At 43.9% G+C, this 22881-nt stretch overlaps 1 protein-coding gene and 1 long non-coding RNA gene across 3 annotated transcripts; one reads left to right on the top strand and one right to left on the bottom strand.

Moving 5' to 3' along the window:
* Positions 1-779: 779 nt before the first annotated feature.
* LOC128632907 (uncharacterized) lies at positions 780-8682 on the top strand. Its single transcript, XR_008396532.1, has 2 exons — positions 780-1145; positions 6436-8682. It is a non-coding gene; the product is annotated as an uncharacterized LOC128632907 (long non-coding RNA).
* Positions 8346-21467, bottom strand: sik1 (salt-inducible kinase 1). 2 transcript variants are annotated; one of them, XM_017470036.3, is made up of 14 exons: positions 21165-21467; positions 20200-20401; positions 19920-20036; positions 16851-16914; positions 16359-16520; positions 15388-15512; positions 15168-15291; positions 14779-14999; positions 13950-14105; positions 13753-13860; positions 13426-13651; positions 13092-13349; positions 12621-12846; positions 8346-12171 (listed from the first exon to the last, which is right to left on the bottom strand). In XM_017470036.3, exons 2-14 carry the CDS (start codon positions 20353-20355, stop codon positions 11646-11648), a joined length of 2469 nt encoding a protein of 822 aa, XP_017325525.1. In that variant the 5' UTR covers positions 20356-20401; positions 21165-21467; the 3' UTR covers positions 8346-11645. The 2 variants fall into 2 exon arrangements, with proteins under 2 accessions (XP_017325525.1, XP_053536713.1); XM_053680738.1 differs by having other exon boundaries at positions 20200-20363.
* Positions 21468-22881: the final 1414 nt, after the last annotated feature.

Raw genomic sequence — 22881 nt, 5'->3', positions numbered from 1 at the left:
TTCCTTCTTCAAGAAATGACAACAAAGTCAGCTTCCATGATAAGCCGTTTTGCATGACGGCGTATCAACTGCTCATCGTAGAAATGAGGCGAATGTATATTTTGGGACTCACGAACACTCATTAAAATGATATTTATCATTCTTACTGTTGTTTATTTCCGGATTCGGACACTGAGATATAACCCGTAGAGGAGCAACATCTTTCCATTGCCTTGATTTTTTCTTCTTTTTTTTCCACACTTCCACTAATAAATAATGCATAATAAAAAAAGTGAATTGGCTCAACTTGGCTCCAGCCAATTACTACTTAGACCAAAGTGCATTTTTATCCAAGTACTATATGACTACACGAATGTCCACTTACAAAGGTACTTCGAGCCTTACATTTACATTTACAGCCTATACATTTGCACAATAGTCACAAAAGCAAGCGGCCTGCGTCATGACATGTTTCTGTGCAGCCCCGCCATCATCACGGTGAACAAGAGAGAGAGAGAGAGAGAGAGACAGAAAGAGAGAGGGAATCATGAGGGCCGTCCTGATTCATACGTTGCACAATGCCGTTGTCAACATTTGCGATTTTGCTTGGCACTGCGTGGGCTGGCTTTCAATCCGCACACAGAGTTTCCCGAAATGTACACAACGATGTGTCTTTCTCATGCAATAACACATCAGAACTGGCTTTTGGACAAGTGCCAGACTCCCCAGAGAGGCTGACGTCATAACCGCTCGATTCTCCTTTTCACCTACAGAGGCAGGTCCAGCACAAACTCGTCTTACTGTCCTCCTCTTCACTCTCAATGCCTTGCAATTACTCAAACTCTGAGTTAGTCATATTCAGGTTAGATTTGTAATGACGTGGTGGGGAAAATTGTCCAATTTCAGCCTGCCTAACCACCAGGGTCGGTGAATATCACCTGCATACCTTCTGGTGTGTGCACAAATACAGAAACGTTCATCAACAGAGTCACAGCCCGACGTACGATGCCGTATGGTCGATAAATAGAACGGCCGTACATCCATCTTTCCGTTTCTTCTTTTTCACCTCTTGAATCTTGGAGATCTACATCACAGCTATTGGTTTTGATCGGCGCTAACCTGACTTCCAAAGCTGGTGATAGCCCTGTTTCGTCTGTTCTACCTCGGTGAGTGTGCTTTTTACATTTTGCACACTATTCTAGTGATATACTACTTCGCTTACGTTGCTAGCTTTATTAGCTGCTCCCTCACTGCACGGTTTGCTAGTTTTCTCTGTGAACTTGCTCTGTGGTGTTCCTCAGTAAATGGCACTCTCCTCTCACAGTCTCCTCCCACAGGGCCTGTGGTTATCTGCTGCTAATGTGGTTGTGTTGTTTTCCATTACCATACTGTTTACTGCTGAGCATGTTATGTTAGGTGGATAACTGCGGCTAGAGCTGATTCCTGATCCCTCCATTGAAGCTGATCCCTGGAGCTGGTCCTTGAGCTGATCTCCATTGGAGCTGGACCTCCATTCACCCCTGATACTAACTACTGGATTGGGATTACACTCTTTGTTATCTACTCCATGTATTCCACATCCTCCATTGTCTAGCCAAGTAACTGCCCTGTAGCTATGTACTGCTAGTGTGACTGAGTGATTTGTTCATTGTTAAGGATGCTACTGTAAGTTAGCTGGATTTCCACTGACACAGCTCTGGGGCTGGACTGTTTTTCTTTCACACAATAGACCCTTTGATCTTTGCACGTAGGTCAGAGCCATGCTTCAAGACTTGCGCTCATGAAGCCGTTGCCTGTATCCCCTAGAAGCCGATGCTACGTGCTCACTGCCTTGGGAATTGACCTTATCTTAAGGACGCGGCAATTGGCTCGGAAATCCCCAGCGTTGATTGTGCAGTGACGTTGATGCTGACACGGCACGCTCGGCTGGCAGGTTTAGACAGTGATTATGAGTCGAATCTGACCCATACGCTGCAGTCTAAACAGCGTGTTAATCGCAATCCCTCGCGTCCGGTGATGACTGATAAGCATAACAAGAAGGCTAGAAAGTAGTCTGAATTACTTTGTAGATGAATTAACAACTAGGCAGCAGAGATGGCTCAGCCAAAGCAATGATTCAGACCACACAATACACAGGCTAATGTCCTTCACCCCAGGGTGAAGTCATCTGGGATATGTCTATATCAGCTTTGCACATCTGGATTCTGTTGTTTTTCTCCATGCTTCGTGCTTCAAAATTGCTCATCTCTGTTTTCAAGTCTTGCCATAGATTCTCAGTCAGATTGAGGCCTGGGTTTTGACTGAGCCACTCTATTACATTTAGGGTCTTGGTTGTGAATCACTCCAGTGTGGCTTTGGCAGATTGCTTAGGTTCGTTGTCCTGTCGGAAGGTGAAGCTCTGCCCCAGACTCATGTCTCTTGCGGACTGTCCCTGCTGTCCCTTCCCAGTCTCTGCTGATGAAAAGCTTCCCACACCACGATGCTGCCACTACCATGCTTCAGAAACCTTTTCCAGAACTTTGTCCTGTGCTTGTTTTGGTAGCTTCTTTGGCTCCCAGGCCACTTAGACCTGCTTGTGGACTCAATATGGCCAGCAAGACCTTGCATTTCTCCCCAACCAGATCTGCTGTCCCAAATGAATGTAGAGATTTGGTACACTCAGCCAAGTCACCTGTAGCTCCTTGGAATGAACCATCAGCTGAGGAGCTGTCTGGGAAACTGCTGTGAATGCAAGAGCCATTAGTACATTAGGCCATTAGGCCTTGCATGCACATAGTACATAGATTTGCACGCACATAGATTTGGTACGTCACCCAATTCCCAAATTACTAACTTTTCTTCAAGGACTGATAGACAGGAACAGTATATTATAACTTACTAAAGTTATATGCAGCTACCATCTTAGTGCATTGCAGATGTCTCTTAAGATTATTATGACCTTTCTGAAAATGGGAACTGTAGGCTGATTGGCATTTCCGAATGTGTGTGCAAATGTGTGTGCCCTGCGATTGGTTGGCATCCCGTCCAGGGTGTCCCCGAGATCCCTGGGAGAGGCTCGAAGCTCCCCGCGACCCTGTGTAGGATGAGCGGTACAGAAAATGGATGGATGGATGGATGGATGGATGGATAACTAATGCAATTGTTCCTGTAACTTCAACCAGCAATTTGACGATTTTGACTAAAGTATTACACCGTATTATTGTAAGCATCTGAGCCATACACCTACAAATTCTTCCCATGGAAACAGTCGTTCAATTTTATAATAGAATATATATATATATAGACTGTCCTTTACACCTTTTATCAAAACCTCTACAAAAACCTTCCTAGACAGAATTTCAGAATTCAACAACTGCTGTTAGACTTCCAAGGGAGTTTAGAGTAAACAGGTTTTATGCTATTTTCTTAGGAAACGTAGATAAGCGGCAGATCGGTCAGAGAACTTTGGATTAAGGGTGACAGGAAAAGGAGTTGAAGACTCGGATGGAAACCGTTGGCCTTTGACACAAGTTATTCCACAGCATGTCACGCAGGCCTGGCGTACGTGTCTGACGCCTTCAGAGCAGCTGTGAAACGTGACAGGAAACCCGATCAGCCGCAATGAAAACCAGAAAGCTCTGACCAGGACCCTCTTCCTGTATTTCCATCCTGCACTTCCTGACTTCCTGTTTGTTTACATTCTCAAAACAGAACTGACATATTCAGGGCACTGCAAAGGAAAGTTCAAGAATGAAACATTTTTAAAGGATTTGAAACGGTGTGGGATTACAGAAAGGTACAAAGGTAAACGTGATACAGGAAGTCAAGCGGAGAGAGAGGGAGTGTGTTTCTGTGTGTGTGTGTGAGAGAGAGAGAGAGAAAGAAAGAGAGACATGCTCTTTGTCTCTTGTCCAACCCTCCCAGGGTCAGCTGTTTACTCGATGACGCACATTGAGCCCCAGTTAATATTGTACAGGAGGCACTAAGCATTCCATTACAAGGCCTGCATGCTGCGTTCACTCAGCAGCTGTGTGCTCGTTTATTTGGCCTCTCTCACTCTCATTCTCTCTCTTTCATTTACCGACAATCCCGAACAAGAGAGCCTGCCAGATTTCAGTGTTATTTGAAGTTCACTTCATAGACACACACAATCAGGATCCGTAACTGATCTCATGCTGACACGGTCCGTCAGCAACGACACAACCGCGGCTATAAATACAGTAAATACCCTCCGCTGAGAGAGTTCACTTCCCCGAAAAGGGTGCTGAGTTTTACGTAAGATCATTCACCTTGCATAAGATAAAAAAGAAGAGCGGTGTTTATAAGAAGCCGGCTCTGATTGTCTTCCCGACGTGTGTGTGTGTGTGTGTGTAATGAGCAAAAGCGATTTGCAAGCCTGAGGACCAGACGGAGGATTCTGATAATCAGCCAGGCCAAGGCACACTGTGTATTTAATAGGAGTTACAAAACCCCTGAGCAAGGTCTGCTAATGACTCATTAGGTCGAAGAAGGTTCATTACATCGCTCGCGGTTAAAGCAGCCATGAGCTGAGGTACAGCTGTGCACAGAATGAGCTTTGGGTTTTATTTCTCTTATGTTAAATCATTGCTCCTGCCGTTATAATGTACTTACACAACAGCTATTGAATTCTGCATTCTGATTGGTCAGAAGGTGTTGATTAATTTTCCACAACAGCAGCTCGGAGAGTAGAGCAAGTTTATATTAACGCACTCGTACTAACACTTTATCGTTTCTATAGTAACAGCTTGTTCATGAGGACTTACTGTGCATGCTCGACATAATTTAAACGCCGAATATTCTGCCTTAAAATAAGTGTTGTTATTTAACTAGGATATATACGATGATTGTTTATTTAACATTTATGGAAGGAGTCTCTATTGTCAGTTATCCTCAGGTATCATATGTAACTATAAGAAATGACAAAGCATTACATATCGGTCTTTAAAAAATGAATAAAAATGATGAGTGTTGACAAATTACTGTGGTGTAAGAGGAATAAAACACTTCAAGACATATATATAGCAGGTCTCTATTCGGCTCTGACATTTCAGGGTACAGACAGCCTACACTACAGAAACATGAAACACTAGAGGGTACTTTCCCATACACTCTTGCTCTTTCTCTATCTATATATCTATCTACCTATCTCTATCTCTATCTCACTCTTGCTCCCTCTATCTATCTGTCTATCTATCTCTCTCTCTCTTGTTCTCTCTCTTATTTGACCTCAGGTGAACTGTAATTTGCAGCCTGTTCTCAGACTGCTAAAATGAAGTACTTCAGACCAAAGTGAACACTTGCTATGCTACACATTCTGCTAGTACGGCTGTGCTCCTCTATTCTCCACAACTGTTTCTCCTTGTTGGTATGCTGCATCTGTTTTTGTTTATTTTGCATTGTCCCATTCTGGCACTGCCCCAATCCCATAATTGTCAGGGTGTTAGTTCTGTACCAGTTCAATCAAGGGTAAGTTGTTGGTCCTGTCCCAATCCCATAACTGCCCAGGTGATGGTCCGGTCCCAATCCCATAACTGCCCAGGTGATGGTCCTGTCCCAATCCCATCACTGCCCAAGTGATGGTCCTGTCCCAATCCTATAACTGCCCAGGTGATGGTCCTGTCCCAATCCCATCACTGCCCAGGTGATGGTCCTGTCCCAATCCCATAACTGCCCAGGTGATAGTCCTGGCCCAATCCCATCACTCCCCAGGTCCCATCACTTGCCAAGTGTTTGTCCAAGTGTTTTAACCATACTCTTGGTTCTAGTTCTGCTCTAATCTTCTACTCTCTTGGTGCCAATCCTGTCCCAATCCATCCACTTCTTGTTCTGTCCCAGTTCCAATGCTCCCTACGTGATGGTTCTGTACCAATACCTCCAGGTTAGTGCTGTCAGTGTGGCCCAATCTATACAGTTCCCAATCTGTCACTCTTCTTTGGTTCTGGTTGCCTTTTAATCTACGCTGTTTTGCATACAATTTCATCCCAATGCATTCAGACTCTTGGTACTGCCTCTATCCTAATCATTCTGTCTGGACCTCACTCAGTGTCCTATGGCTGAACCTGTCTCAGTCATACCTTGTCTTGGACCATATGTTTCATGTCCTGGTCACAGCTGACGGTTGTGTGAACAGCGTCTGCACTCAGTGACCCTGTCCACATTAGGCAGATGCTCAGATCAGCATGCTCAAGCGGTTACAGCATGTTTCTAAGCGAGGAAGTGAGCTGCTCTTGCTGGAATAGATCTCTGACAGAGTTACAGTACTCACACTCTCTCACCCACTTTCAGTTCCACGTATTGACAGTCTGCACAGTGATCGGGGAGCTTTGCCTGGCTTAGCATAGCTTTCCCAGAATGCATCAGTGCATATGGCACCAACGCCATTGTATATCTGCTTCAGGACACAGTGTTCTATCTGACAGACACATTTACATTTATTTTTTCATCCACGTTACACAGATCCAGCCCAAGCACAAAGCAGACTGCGATACACCTCCCTCCAGGCGAAGTTTCCACCAGCTGAGTCAAAACAAGTGCGGTTTCAGCTGCAACGTGGATTTGATGAAGCCGAACAGTAAAACCTCATCTACTTTACACCACATGTCCACCGACCGTTCCTTACTCATCAGCTAATCGCTTACATCCCAGATTCCAGCGCAGAATCCGTCACGGAATCACAAAAAAACAGGAAAAAATAAACCCCCAGAGAAAACACCAAATCTTTCAGAGCAGCGATCTCTCTCTCAGGGTACAAGACTCAAATTCATTTATTAATATGAATAAGACAATATAAAATAAAAATTAATCAGAAACAAGCAATAATTAATTAATTGATTGATTGATTAATAATAATAATAATAATTGGCACCCTGTCCAGGGTGTACCCCGCCTTGTGCCCGATGCTCCCTGGGATAGACTCCAGGTTCCCCGTGACCCTGAAAAGGATAAGCGCTATAGAAGATGGATGGATGGATAACACAATATAAAATAAAAATTAATCAGAAACAAGCAGAAGCTACTTTACATAAAAGCAGATATATAATATCTGGAAAAGGAGAAGTATCTTGAAATAAAACAGTCCATTTAAATTTTTTTTAGAAGAAATAAAGCTACTTTATATGTTTTGGGGAAAAAACATTCAAAAAAGATATTAAATAAATCAAGGATTTTAGAACTTTAAGTAACTTTAATAAAAGCAGGCAACTTTGGAAAGAAGAATTTCAAGACTATATTAAAAAATCTAGGGTTAGGGAGAAATAAATCAGGTTTAATTCACTGACACAGCTTTACATAAAATCAGAAAATAAATAACGGCAAATAAATAAAGGTGGGAGTAAGTTTAGATAAAAGTTTGAAAATGTTTTTTTTAAGTAATAAAAGTCTCTCTCTCTCTTTCTCTTAAACAACTTATAATAAAAAAGAACCCAAATAAATAAGGGAATTAAGAAGGGAGAAGGGAGAACTTTAAAAAAGCAAGGAACTGAATTTAAAAAGTAATTTCTTTATTTTTTTCAGTTTTTAAAAAAAAAATTTTTTAAAAGTTTTTAAAGTAAAAGTAGTCGACTTTTGAAAACTTTAAATAAGGCAACTAAAAAAAAAAAAGATAACTGCCTTGACCCTTTCCAGGACGAACGATTATTGTCCAATCAAAACCATCCAATCAAATTATTCAACTTGTCTAAAATAATAAAAGTTATTTATTTATCCATCCATCCATCCATCTTCTATACCACTTTATCCTTTTCAGGGTCACGGGGGAACCTGGAGCCTATCCCAGGGAGCATGGGGCACAAGGCAGGGTACACCCTGGACAGGGTGCCAATCCATCACAGGGCACAATCACATACACTCACACACCCATTCATACACTACGGACACTTTGGACACGCCAATCAGCCTACCATGCATGTCTTTGGACTGGAGGAGGAAACCGGAGTACCCGGAGGAAACCCCCGCAGCACGGGGAGAACATGCAAACTCCACACAGACAGGGCCACGGTGGGAATCAAACCCCCGACCCTGGTGGTGTGAGGCGAATGTGATAACCACTAAGCCACTGTGCGCCCTTTATTATTTATTTTTACTTAATGAAATCATGATGGATTCCTTGCTTTCGCTTCTTCGGCACGAAATCGGGAGGAAACGCCAGCAAAGCGCTAAACCTTACACGAGGAGGAAATCCTGCACGCTGCAACTAACAGTGATGAATCGTAAACGACCGTGCACACTGCAGCCGCAACACCACAACCCTCTACTTCCTGTTTTACAAGATCCTCATTTCTCAAATACACCGGCTGGAGTGGTAATGTCGCTGAAGGCGTTCGCTGACCCGGCTCTTTTTGTAAAGAAAGAAAATGACAAAATCACAATGGTTTTTATTTTCTCTTTTATTTAAAATAAATAGCCACATAAATAAAACAACTCTCTCTCTCTCTCTCTCACACACACACACACTTTCACACATTCAAGACATTTACAGTTCAGCAAGCAAATCAGGGGGGAAAATATCCAAAAACAAGCTCTCTTTACAGTTCTACATCAAATAAAATCAAATGATAAAATAGTGTTTAATATTATTGTAAAGGCATTAACACTAAAGAAGTCTTCTCTAGCCCAGCACTGGAAACAACACTATTTTCAGAAGGAGAAATATGTATTATAAAGTGCATTATCGTGAAAAATAGAGGGGGGGGGGGGGGGGGGGGGGGGCAAAAGACAAATACATTTAAAAAAAATAGTTCTGTCTGATTCACTGCAAGTGTCCTAAAATCAGCAGAGGGGAAAACAAACAAACAAACAAACAAACAAACAAAAATGGACTTGCTTTCCTCACCATGGAATTTGATCGTAAAAAAGGCACAAGCGTCGCTGGTGAGTGCAAATCTATTTAACAACGCTCAAATAAAAACGGATTAACACTGTTTCTGACAAACACGTCACCTTCAGCTTATCTGCTTCAGTCACTGGTTTCAAACCCTGTTTCTCCAGCTAAAAAGAGACACGTGCAGTTTGGGGGTACAAATGGTGTAGAAACAACACACACACACACACACACAAACAAACACTGTTTAAAATCTACTTCTAGCACCTAACTAACATCTCGTCAGCTATATATTGCTACAGAATGTTTAAAGAGGAAAAATAAAATAAAATAAAATAAAATAAAACAAAGGATTGTTTCCGTAACTTCCTGGATGCATTTTTAAATGTTTTTCAGAATTCGTTTTTAACACTGAGTTTAAACAAACACACTGTGGATATTAAAATATTAAGATGTTTTCCAAATCCACGATTTAGAAAAAAAAAAAAAAAAAAAAAAATAATAATAATAATAATTCTTTTTCGTCTCCTGAGTGAAAATAAAAAGGTGTTCACGGACAGTTCGGGAAGATTTTCGACCCCAGCCGATTGAGCTACTCGAACCTGGTGTGAAAGGTCAAACAAAACCTGTAATCAGTTTGTGTTGCTTTATATCGCTCGTTTACAAAGTCCAATGTCGGAAATCGCTCCAAATAAATAAATAATAATAATTTTAAAAGAATAACCGGAAAGCTTTTCGTGCTAATAATAAATAATACAGCTGTGAACATTAGAGGTCTCTGATTTTGTTTTCGAGAACCTGACGGAGCTTTCCTGAAAAAAAACAACAACAAAACAAACAAAAAAAGATCACGCTTTGAGTACCTGCTGGATTCCTATCGGCTTCTCGACCTGGTACTACAGGTACTACAGCTGAGTGTGAAATATTGCACTAATCCCATAAGCTTTGTTCTGGGAGGAACTCGCTGCAGTGTGGAGGAGGAGAAGGAGGAGGAGAAGGAGGAGGAGGAGGAGGAGGAGGAGGTGGTGGAGGTAGTGATACGACAGAGGAGGAGCTGTGCCCTGTTTCCTTTCGTTCTCATTTCTCAGGAGCAGGACTGAACTGAAGTCACAGCAGCTCCTCGAAGCTCAGTGTGTGTGCATTTAATATGACGAGCATCTACACGGGACGCGGTGCTGAGCAGCGGAGCAGGAGGTCGTCACGCCTTCTCCCGTTTTATTAACAATCGGCAGGTTGATGCATCGTGATCCTGTCGCGAATTAAATTTACGATGCTTTTTTATTTCAAACGGAAACCCTGTTATGCAAAGTTTGTATGTGTGTGTGTGTGTATGTGTGTGTTGGGGGGGGGTAAAGTCATCAGTCCCTCTGGGATTTCAAGATCGCAGAAATGAACGCAAAATCAACGCTAAAACTACGCCGCATTTAGAGGAGCGTGCGATTTTTCTACATTTCTGTGGATTTGGGCCGGGACGCGTCACGTGACGTCGTCACAACGTGCGTTCGCGTGCGTCGAACATGAGTACAGCTAAAAAGAGCCTCGTTTACCAACAAACATCACTGCGAAAGACAATTTCATGCGATTGCGATTTCGCCGATTCGAGAAGTTTGACATAAACATAAAAAAAAAGCACGAGAACCTCCGCAAGTCGAATTGCAAAATTCCAGAAGAAAATCCGCAGCAAAATCGAGCGTTTATGGCCGCAACACTCCGTGAAATCCTGTAGGGACTGAATATTTCAACTTAACTCATTATTCCGAGTTGTTCTCTCATAGTTTTTTACTTAACTCCAAATTACTACCACTCCAAACCCTCATAATTTTGACTTCATATCTTGAAATATTGTGTTACTATCTCATTATTACAACTATAATAAACTACTCTTATTGAGAGGTTTGGGGGTGTTTATTATTAATAAGTCACAAAGGCAAGATAATCGCTCGAAATAATGAGATATCAACTCGCAGTTCTGGATTTCTGGTAGTTTTTAAATGTTTTTTAAAAAGTGAATCAACAGTACCAAATATAATACTAAATAATACTAATACTAATACTAATAATAATAATAATAATAATAAGTTGTAATGATTATAAGTGAGGCGTCGATGTATTAGAGAAATAAAAATGATTAAATCTGTGATCAAAATCAAGATGCATCAAGATGACGGTGTCTAGTTTCTCGTGCCTATCTCTTATTAATTATTATTTTTTATTATTATTTTTTTCTCTTAAAATAATAAAGTACCATGAACGGCCCTCGGCTCCGCTCGTGAATCAGCTCTCGTTCGGCCGTTTTTTGTGCGTCGCAGTTTGCTAAATTACAAACCGTAGATACTGCGTTTTTGTTTTTTGAAAAAAAAAAAAAAGGCTAAATGAAACTTTGGTCTTCTACAGTGAAGTGAAAAAAGTTACAGCAAACAAAGCAGAAAATAATAACGGTTCAAATCCATACGTGTAAGAAAGAAGGAAGACCGTCCGATATTTCATACATTATTTGTAAGAGTAAATGAAGAAATCTACAGGTCTGACGTGATTATTTAAAAAAAACCAGACGTCTGTTCTCTGTCTCTCCGTGTGTGTGTGTGTGTGTGTGTGTGTGTGTGTGTGTGTGTTTTCCGCTTCACGTCAGCCCCCATCTTTTATTGCTTTCTCAGGACGGGAGACAGGAGTTAGAGGACGAGGAGCATGACGTCTGTAAAGAGTTTGGTTATTGCTTCTTTGTCTTCTTTTGAGTTCATGCTCACACACACACACACACACACACACACACACACACACACACACACATACTTCAGACATGAAGCGTTCTCATCCTGCGAGTCAGTTCTACTTCACTCCGGATCGGTCCTTATTTGACCATCACACAGTTGCTGAGCTGCTGCTCCTGGAGCTCGGGGGTGTCGGGGCCTGCGCTGTGGCCGCTGCCTCCCAGGCTCCAGCTCACCTGCTGGGGTAAGAGCGAGAGCTGTCCCTGGGTGTAGCTCTGGAGCTGGAGCTGCGAATGAGGATGTGCATGGAGGTGAGGCTGCTGGCTGATGTGCAGCCGGGCTTCCAACAGATGAGCCGCGGACGCCACCGGAGAGAGGGACGAGTACGAGGAAGATGAGGAAGAGGAGTCTACGTTCTGCTGCCACAGACTGCCGTGCTGAAGAGGAACAGCGCTCCGATGGCATGCGGGAATCAGCTGGGTGGCGGTCTGGGCTGGAGGGTTGGAGAATAAAGTAGCAGGAGCAAACAGGCTGTTGCATGGAGGTGAAGAGGAAGGGGAAGACGAAGAAGAGGAGGAAGAGGAGGAGGAGGAGGGGGGCAGCTGGTGGGACTGCGTGAGGAAGAGCGCGCTCTGCTGCTGGGGCTGGTGCTGGATTTGCAGCATCCTGAAGAAAAAAACAACAAAAACACAAGGTTAAATAAATAAAAATGAGTCAAATCAGCTTTGAGCAAACCAGTGGGCGGGGCTAATTTCAGGGCCAGAAAACTGAAGAAACAGGATAGAAATCTCCGTCCTCGGCCAAATTAAATAATCATTTCTGATTTCTGAAAGCAGACTTTTAAAGTTATAAGATTTTTTTTTCCATACAAGCACTTTGTAAACAAAAAAGAAAACAACAACAAAAAGACAAATTGCTCCTTTAAACCTTTCCCTTTTCCCAAAGTATGATATATATTCAGATTCTTTAGATTCGACTTAAAAGTGCATGTTGTGAATTTTCTCAAATGAAATGCATTGGAATGAAAAGAACTCTCCGTGGGAATTTATTGTCACTAGGTGACTAGTTTCTCTTCTCAGTTACGTTCAGGTCGAATCTGAATTCGTCTAATTCACCTCTGCTGATGCAGCACCTCCTCCAGCATGCTGCGTCTCTCTCGAGGTCCTCCGGTGCCCTGCAGGCCTGACGGGGGGCACAAGGTGGGCCCTAGTGACCCCCTGCTGCCCCTGGAGCACGAGGTTGGAGGGCACACCTGTCTCGCCAGGCCCTTGATCTTATTCAGGCCCAGGAGGCCTTTGGTACGAGAGTTCTTCCTCAGCTGCTGACGGAAGGCTTTCAGTCCTGCACACATAAGAATGTCCACCACACACACACACACACACACACACACACACACTATTATAGACCTTCAGTTAATTTGCTAAAGTGCTGTGTTCATGTGTAGGAGGCTAATTTCATGTTTCTCTGTATTTTTAGCCTAAATAAAAACCTTCAAGAGGACGCAATTATCCTATCCTCATATAATCATTAACTCTCTCTCTCACACACACACACACACACACACACACACACACACACACACACACCTTGTGTGAGGGAGGTATCGGAGGCTCGGCGTCCCTCCTGGAAGCTGGCTGCGTGGAGACTGCCCTGGTTCTGTAGGATTCGGTTGGAGGACAGAGCCAGAGGAGCTCCGACGGGCCCCGAGGTCCCGGTTCCGAACCCGGACGCCAGAAGCGCTGAGAGATCTCCTACTGCGGCGGCGGAAAGGGGCGGAGTCGGATTCGAAGACGACTTCAGACAGCTGTCCGACGAAGCGCCGTCTGATGGACTGATCACGATACCTGAATTGAAAGGACTGTCACGCGTCGTGTACCAGAAGGAAAATCCACACTGAATTTATTTACTCGTGCTACTCACAGGGAGGGCTGCAGAGATGGAAGCGGGCGGAGACTTCGGCGAGGGTGTGTCTACGCGAGGCGGTGTTTGCAAGGAGCGTGGGAGGGGCTTGAGGCGCTCCGTCCTCCTCTTCCAGGTCTCCGGGACGCACTTCTTCGTTGATGGTGGTCTCCAGGAGACTGTTAGGAGAGATAGAGCGATTCCAGAGCAGACCGTTGAGACTAGCCTCCACCGGACACACCACCCGCTGCAGACGGAGAAGGAGGAGGAGGAGGAGGGGGTTAATAACAGGCTTTGAGATGAGAATGAGGAACAAAATAAAAAAACAATCAAACAAACACTCCTGACCTGAAACAGACCTCCCTGGTCCCACTCCATCTGTGAGTGCAGCGCCGTGTTCATCGTCGTGGCGACAGGCCGGGCCGAGCGGAAGCTGTCGGACGACTCCACCATCACCTTGAGGAGGAAGAGCTGAGTGAGCATCCGGAGGGATGTAATGTCACACCGGGAGGAGGAAGTGAGAGGGACTGTGAGGAGACACTGACCTCTGGGCTGGACGAGGAGTCAGACGTGCTCCTACTTCTCTGGGTCCAAGTGCCGCTGCATTGCCGGGTCAGCTGCTGGCTCCGGTGCTCTTTAACCCGCTCCAGCAGCAGGTAGTAGATGGCTGAGAAGTGATTGTAGCTGCTGCTCTGGAGCGACTACGAAGGAGTATAAGAATAAGTATATGTTAATAAAAAAATTGCTAAAAAACCCCATCATATCATATCATATAAGGACCTAGCCTTCAAGCCACGCCTCTAGAACATGACTGACAGGAAAGTAGACACACCTCCTTGTTTTAACTGGTTGAATATCAAGTCAACCCTAAAGAGTAATAAAAACAGTTTTTTTTTTACATTTTTGATTTCCGATCAACTCCTATATCTGGTGTCCCAACTGATATTGGGAAGGGGGCGGGGCTTCTACAGTGTCCAAAAAAAACCTGTCAGTCGTTCCAGTCGGCTCATTTTAGCGTATGTCTGTGCGTGCTGCGATGTTAAAAGTCGCTTTTCGCTTTGCTACTAGATTGAAAACCGGCTCAAGCGAACGCAGATTTCAGGAGCAGACGCCGCTGTGTTTATCGTCTCTGTGCCAGCAGGGAAACGTATTTAAAGTCTTGGCAAGCGTCTAGGATAAACACCAGGTTTCCACCGTCACCGCGGCGACAAAACTGACAGCTCGAATCCCTCAATCGACACCGTTTAAAGCTTTCCTGCTGACCCCCGATCCCAGAGCTGCCATAATCTAACGCAGTGACTCACGCCGCGCGCCGTAGCGTCCCATAATTCTCAGCAAAGTAAGCATCTGTTACTCTGATTTATCGTCTCTCACCTCCACGGTCCTCTGGCGGTCGATGCCCAGTGTGGCCATGATGCTCAGGACGGGCTCGCTGTAGTCCCCCAGGTTGGAGTTGTAGTCGGTGAGGGAGTGTGAGAGGGTCTGGTGGGGGGCGCTGGGGTCGGATAACATCCAGCGGTGCTGCTTGATCTGTGAGATGCTGATCCGCTTGGCCGGATCTACCACCAGCATCTTCCGGATCAGGTTCTCGCAGTCTGAGATAATAATAATAATAATAATTATAATAATAATGCATTCTCTTATGGCTTCTATAGTATCAGCTATATATCATTCATAACCTGATGTTGTTTTTAAACTTCGTGCTGATGTAGTAACACCCTGACGCTGATTATTTTCCAACGGCACACGGTTTATCCTGTTACCTTCTGACATGAAGAAGGGTATTCTGAAGCGTCCTTCCGTCACCCTCTGCCTCAGCGCCGGCAGACTTTCTCCGTCAAACGGCAGCGAGCCGCACACCAAAACGTACAGCACTACGCCCAGACTCTGAAAACACACACGCACGAACGATTTAGCACACGTTTCCAGATGTTAGAATCTCCTCTCCTCCAGAGACTGCGTGAGATTATATAGGACACGTACCCAAATGTCCAGCTGTGGTCCTTCGTACTCTTTTCCCTCGAAGACCTCGGGCGCGGCGTACGGCGGGCTGCCGCACCACGTGGACAGGGGCTCTCCGGCGTTGTAGAAGTTTCCGAACCCGAAGTCTGAATGAGAAAGATAGATAGAGAGAGAGAGAGAGAGAGAGAGAGAGAGAGAGAGAGAGAGAGAGAGAGAGAGAGAGAGAGAGAGAGAGAGAGGTCACGTGACGTTTTTGTCAGCCGTGCGTCACTCCTAGCTCGGGGGGTGTCTGTGTTATGTAAACAAGCCGAAGCTGAATGGTGTGTGTGTTTACGAGGGGAAAAAACTCATCTCTTCTTTGAGCACGGCTTATTCAGCGACATAATACGGTTTTATAACCGGCCTCGTTTCTTTTTTTCCTTTCGACGAATCGGAAGTGTTTCCATCCTGCAGCCCCGTGTGTGTGTCGACTCTCGACGGTGCGAGGGAAACGAACCCGATCAGCGGACTACGCTGGCTATGCATTAATACCCGGCCAGCTAATGACGGAATACTGTCTACAAATAAGCTGTTATTAACGCTTAAAAGCTGTTTTAATTCATTTGCGAGTGCAATCTTTAAACTTTCTACACAAAATCGATGAATAATCTAGGTTTGACTCCAAATGAAGGCTTCAGCGCTGTTATTTTGTTTATGAAAGATTACGTGTCAAATGTCGTATTGCTACAGTTTTTTATTTTTATCATTAAAATGATATTTTCTATAAATATTCGAGACCAGTGGAAGATTTCGAAAATGTATAATTTCATCCCTGAACAGTACATGGACGCATTTTTCCTACAAAAGTGACATTCTAAACAATTTATCAGTGATATCTAGATGATTTACTGTGTCCTGACGGGTTCTTCGGTAAAGAAGAGGTCGTCGAGGGACCCCGGGTGTGACGTGGGACGTGAGCTCGGCGCGTTTACGCTCGCGTTCGCTCTCCTCACCTGCCAGTTTGATGTTCATGTTCATGTCCAGCAGCAGGTTCTCGGTCTTGAGGTCTCGGTGGACGATGTGGTGGCGGTGGCAGTAGTCGACGGCTGTGAGGATCTGCCAGAACTTCTTGCACGCCTCGGCTTCGCTCATGCGTCCGTTCGAGGTCAGGTAGTCTGCAGGGGAAGAGGACGAGGAAACATGAAGACTAGGAACGATAAGCGCAATCAGTTCTGTGAAAAGATGGCTGTGAAAGATCAATCATAATATCTCTCTATCTATCTTTCTCTCTCATGGCAGCACATACTGTGATCCCAGGTGTGAGTGTGTGTGTGTGTGTGTGTGTGTGTGTGTGTGTGTTGCATAAAAGGCTACGAAAAAAAAAAATCCCACACCTGTTCCACCACCTGGTGCTCTTTTCCTCTCCTCAGCTCTCCTCTAACCTGTCATGTCTGACTCATCAAGCCTGAAACGTTAACGGATCAGAAGAGTCGCTTTGTACTCACCGAACATCTCGCCGTTTTTCGCGTACTCCGTTACAATGTACAGCATGTCTTTAGTCTCCATGACCTGCCAACACACACACACACACACGTGGAGATCAGAAAAAGGTGCTGCTGGGTTTAAGCAGCCTAATAAATCTCCTTTTACAGCCTTGTTAAACTTTAATGCTGGCATTAGCAGGGCTTGTGAAGAGGCCATGGGCTCACAGCCGCACACACACACACACACACACACACACACACACACACATGAAGTTCTGGTTGACGTGATGTCCTGCTTTCCCACGATAAGCACCAGCGCATGAAGCTGCTTCCTGAGCCACGTCCCTTATTTACAGAGAAACACGCCAGAAGTTTCCGACAGCGTCGCTCTACTCTACACGAGCACGGTGCTGCAAAAACACCACACTGACCAACACGCCGATTTCCCTGTGTGTTGTATTACGCCTGTCCCGTTATTTATGACACTCTGGTTTTCTAGTTTTCAACATCGTGTATGATGTATACATGTTATAATGCTGTAAAGCGAAGCTGCAGGTCCGTACGCACGATTCGGTTCGAAATCACGCACGAGCGTACGGTCTGGGCCGTACCAAATCCCGCTCGGAGTTTACGGCGGAAAGTGCTGCGTTCGGCAGAAACATGCGAAGCACGGTGGTGGTAGCGTCATGTTAATATAGCGTCGTGATACCTATCCTTGACCTTTTGGCTGCTTCTCTGACTAAATATAAATACTGCACAGCCAGATTGGATCAAATGGTCCTTCGAAATGGCAAGAAATAGTGAAAACGTACAAGGCTAGAGCAATACGATGTTAATACTGTAATATCGATATTGCGAATAATTATTTCACAACACACTCCCCACCCCTCCCCAAAGATATCACAGGTGAAGAACGTTTTTTTCAGGTTTACAGACTCTGATAGCACGCAGCTGAATTTTCTACTGAATCATTTACAATTCAGAAGCTTAGGGTTTTTGTTTTTTTTTTAGTTTGTTTGTTTATCACGTATCCCAGTCATAGCGTGTAGCACGCTGTCTGTTCTCTTCGTCTGTCTTTCGTCACCATTTTCGAGGATCGAAGGAAAAAGAAAAAACGCAACTCCGACGAGTCGAGGAGTCACGACGTGAGCGTTACGTTACATTCCTGAGTCAGCTGAACGTCGCAGAACGTTCTGACTGTTCCCGGGAGAGCCTGAAGGAACGCAACAGCAGCTCGTTGCACAACGGGTTTGACTCTTGTGACGTCCATGCACACACACACACACACACACACACACACACACACACACACACAGATTTCAGGGAGTGCGATACGGTAATGACGCCTGCAGATAGGAAACTTGCCATGAGATAAACTCCACACTGAAAGCCTTCTGCATTACAGACACACACACACACACCCCTGTTACACTCTCCTGGTGTGTGATAGATCGTACTGTCGTCACATCTGCAGCGACAAAGCAGAGGAGCGTGTAACCCGGCGTTTATCAGCAAGGCGTCTGTGTGTGTTTTATCCTCACAGGCTTTAAATAGTCTCGGGGAGAGAGAAGCGGCTATGAAAGGAGAACGCAGGCATAGGAGATGTGACCTCCTGATCTCTTGGCTTCATTTGGACGGTGGGAATGTGAGAACCTAACCGTATCTCTCTCTCACACACACACACACACACATACACACACGTAGACAGACGGTGTCTACCTCATTTTAAACACTGTAAAGCTAGCAGGAAAGCGTGTCGTTTTGAAATTTTGAGCAAATGACAGGGGATTGTTTGTTTTCTAAACAAAAAATAAACAAAACAAAACAAAAAACGGCCAACGAGTGAAGCTGGAGGTCCGTGCGCACGATTAAATTAAAATCACGCACAATCGTCTGAGCGTACGGTCTGAGCTGTACAAAATCCCGTTCAGACTTTTGCCGGAAGTATGGTAGAAACTTTATGGCACGAAGGTTTGTAGAAACTTGTGAAGCACGGTGGTGGGAGCGTCGTGTTACCTAGCCTTGAGCTCTTGGCTGCTTCTCCGGCTAAATATAAATACTGTACAGCCAGATCGGATCAAATGGAGCTGAGAAATAGCAAGAAATGCTTAAAACACTGAAAGTGTACAAGGCTTTTCTATATGCATCCACATCCACGTACACGTACACGACACGACGTCTCCGTTTGAGATCCTCACGCTTCTATGCAAATGGGGTGAAACGATCGGCCCGGACGATTCGTAGCAACGAGCCTGTCGTGCACACGCACTTTTACCTGCGATTAGATCCCGTGTACTGTTTGACGCGCAAAAATCTGAAGGAAAACGTAAATATTAAAGAAACTCTGACAGGCCACGCCCAAAATTGTAGATTGTAGCGGTCTTGACACGCCCACGAGAGACATGTAAGATTTTTTGGTGCACCGTGATACTATTTGTGTATCAGCAAATCATGTGATCCCAACTCTGACCGGGAAAGCGGGTTTTGTGTGTGTGTGTGTGTGTGTGTGTGTGAAAACCTGTTCTACCGGCTAAAGACTTACAGACAGATCTTTCTGCGTGACCAAGTGGACACATTGTACTTGGCCCGGGTTAATCAATCTCTCTCTCTCTCTCTCTCTCTCTCTCATACACACACACACATACACACACACACACACACACACACACACACACACCAGTTTCTGTAATCAACTTTCATAGCAACAACACAATATGACCCAGCAGCTTGGCTTTACATAATCAGACATAGATTGATAGACATGGACACAGAAACATCTTGATATATCGTGATACGATATTTTTGTCATATCGTCTCAGCCTTAGTGTTTAATTAATCAGACTTTTAAGTTTAGGGGGAAAAATATATATATATTTTTTTTGTAGTGTAGTATGTATAAAAATTGGTTGATTTGAAATCACACTGTTCTAAAAATTCGAGCAATTTCACAAGTAAATGTGCTCAAGTTGTTGTTGTTTTTTTTATCCATTTTTCGTTACATTTCTCATCTCTAGATCGGATTCGCTGGTTAAGTTCTCACTGCTTGGAAACGATTGAGCTTCCTGACCGAGTTATATAAAGCGTGAATACCTGGTAAAGCTTAATGATGTGCGGGTGATTGAGCAGCTTCATGATCTGCACCTCCCTGTAGATCTTCTCCAGATTGGACGAGTTCAGACGGGTCTTGTCGATTATTTTAATGGCAACCTGTTTAGAAAGAAAAGAAAACAACCATAATGACATAATTGCATTCATTAAGCCGTCACGTTCAAGCTAATAAAATGGGAATGAAACTCCCTGATGTCTCTCGTGTTTACTCAGCAGCGTGTGTTTTAATGATGAAGATGATGATGATGATGATGATGTGTACCTGGGTTTTGGTCACTTTGTGCCTGGCCAGTTTGACCACAGCGAAGTTGCCCTTCCCCAGCGTGCGGATGATCTCGTAGAAGCCCACCTGCAGGGGTCGACCCTGGGCAGACACGGCGGCCGGCCCTCCTGCGCTCGCCTCTCGCATGATCACCATACCGATTACTGCGTGCAAGCAAGAAGACCTCGGCTCACTCTCACGCCTGCAAATAAGCAAGATCTGACTGTAAAGTTCACGCATAAATAACTCGATGAATAAAACTCTAACATCATAACACTACACTCACACCGCATGAACACTCTTAATGCTTTTAAAAACCTTCGTCAATTATAACAGTTACATCTATATGCTGCTGTGTGTAAGTACATGCATGTCTATATTATTATTATTATTTAGTTTTATATAAACTCCAGAAGGAATAAATACACTGCATAATAAAGCAATAAAAATATCTTATTGAATCCTTTAAAAATGTTAATTAAAATAACCTGAACATAAGATATATTTTAATTTGAATGATTATTATTATTAATTTTACAGCTTTTCTTTATTTTATGCCATGTGTTTTTGTTATTATTATTATTATTATTATTATTATTGATATTATTAATATTATTATTATTGTGTTTCAGTTACACATAAGCGGATAAGGTTTAAAATTCAAGTAGAAATGTAATCATAAAGGAATAATCACAACTGCATTTTTTTAAAAACATGCATATAAATGTAATAAACAAGGAAATGTCATTACAATAATAATAATACTAATACTAATAATAATTTATTGTTAATTAATGTTAAATCCTGCTGAAAAGAATGATATTGTAAATAATTGTATGATCCAGACAGCAGGGTTAAGGATTATAAAAGCTAGAATAATAGTGTATATGATGAGAATAAAGTGAATCAAGTATATAAATGATATAAAATATATATTTTAAAGTGTGTAGAAAGTTAGTACTCACCGTCCCGCACTAATAACGATAATAATAATAATAATAATTCAGTCCTCCTCCTTCCTTACAGCCCAAGCACGCGCATGTGTCACTCATTCCACGGATAAATGTTAATGTTCCTGCTGTTCAGAAACTCTCCGCCATGCTACTTTATGTCTTTACTGTATTTATTTGTCATTTATTTTAGTGAGTGTTAGTCCGCGTCCCAGCGCCTACAGAGAGCCGGTAGAAAGGCAGCTCCTCTGTAACCAGGGTGACGCTTCTGGCCCGCTCTCGAGCTCGGCTCGCGCCGCTAATGCAAGCCACGGTCTCTCTGATTGGACGGAGTGAGTCGAGCCGAGCTCCGCCCCCTTTTCCTTCCCATCCCGTATCGAAATGGGAAGCCCGCCTCGCCTCATTTACGTCACACCCGCGTCAGAGCTCTGAGCGAGCGAGCGCGCCGGGCGAGTGTTGCCAGGCAACGGCGCGGCTCGCAGAGCCGGCTGACGCGCGTGCTGATGGAGTGGTTGCTTTGGAGATTGAGGGCGATGACGTCGGTGCCCAGAGATGTGTGACCACGTGACCGCTCTCTCGCTCTCTCTCTCTCTCTCTCTCACGTACAGTAATGGAGCTACGGAAAGCCACAGGGACCAAAAAAGTACGTTATTGAGGAAGAATGCATGGAAAGCGTTTCGAAATGTAAACCTCTCCACGTTTATAAAACGTTTTAAAAATATATGACAGATTATTTTAGGGGCGCATAAAATGAAGATGTAAACACACAAACTGTTCTCGTTTTTAAACATTACAAAGTAATAATAATAATAATAATTATTATTATTAGATTGCCATGCATTACGTATTTATTTAATCCAGAATTTTAAATGTTTCAAATTAATCAGCGCTGCTTTTTCACTTTTCCGTTCCAAATATCATTTTAAATGGACTGGACTGTCCACACACACACACACACACACACAAAACACAAGCATACAAACGTGCACTGAACCATATCTAATAATTCATTGCTCCATTTACATGCAGCTCTGCACGGTAGGTTTACTTCACCTTCTCAGTGTCAAGGTTGTAATCTAGTCTCCGAGAGAGAGAGAGAGAGAGAGAGAGAGAGAGAGAGAGAGGAGGGGAAGGAGTCGGTGCATTCTGCATGCTTGCCTAAGCACAAACATACCACATTAATGCAGCGTATTAATGAGCATCCACACCCACACAGAGGTATGCACGACATGTGTGTGTGTGTGTGTGTGTGTGTGTGTGCAGTAGCAATGCTCACTCTTCCTCTCTCCCTCTCTCACACACACACCTGCAGTGCAACACAAGTGCTGTAAAATGAGAACTTTCCACAAATGCATGCAAAATATAACACATGGTTGTGTAATATCACTGCAAAAGGCCCTGTACGGACACTCCAGTGAAGATCTGCTGCACATTACACACATGATAAATTAAATGACCTTCTCTGGCCATGCTCCAGTGATCTGCAGGTCATTTAACACCTCAGCGCTGCTCCTCGCCAAATAATTCACACCTGGTGTTAGTGTGGTGTGGAGTTACACCAGATTCAGGCTCTAATTCTGTACCGAAATTAAGAAAATACTCAACTGGTGCTTCAACCTTTCAGCATCTGTGCAGTTATACAGCTAGACTAGATTTAATGTGTCATTTATGCACACTTCGCTTCTGTCCTGTCTGTCTTCTCTGACATTCAGAGGAGGAAATGACTTAAGCA

The sequence above is a fragment of the Ictalurus punctatus genome, chromosome 6 (genome assembly GCF_001660625.3).
Source record: "Ictalurus punctatus breed USDA103 chromosome 6, Coco_2.0, whole genome shotgun sequence".
NCBI lineage: Eukaryota > Metazoa > Chordata > Actinopteri > Siluriformes > Ictaluridae > Ictalurus > Ictalurus punctatus.
The sequence above is the reverse complement of the archived record's forward strand: the minus strand, read 5'-3'. Positions and strand labels throughout refer to the sequence as shown.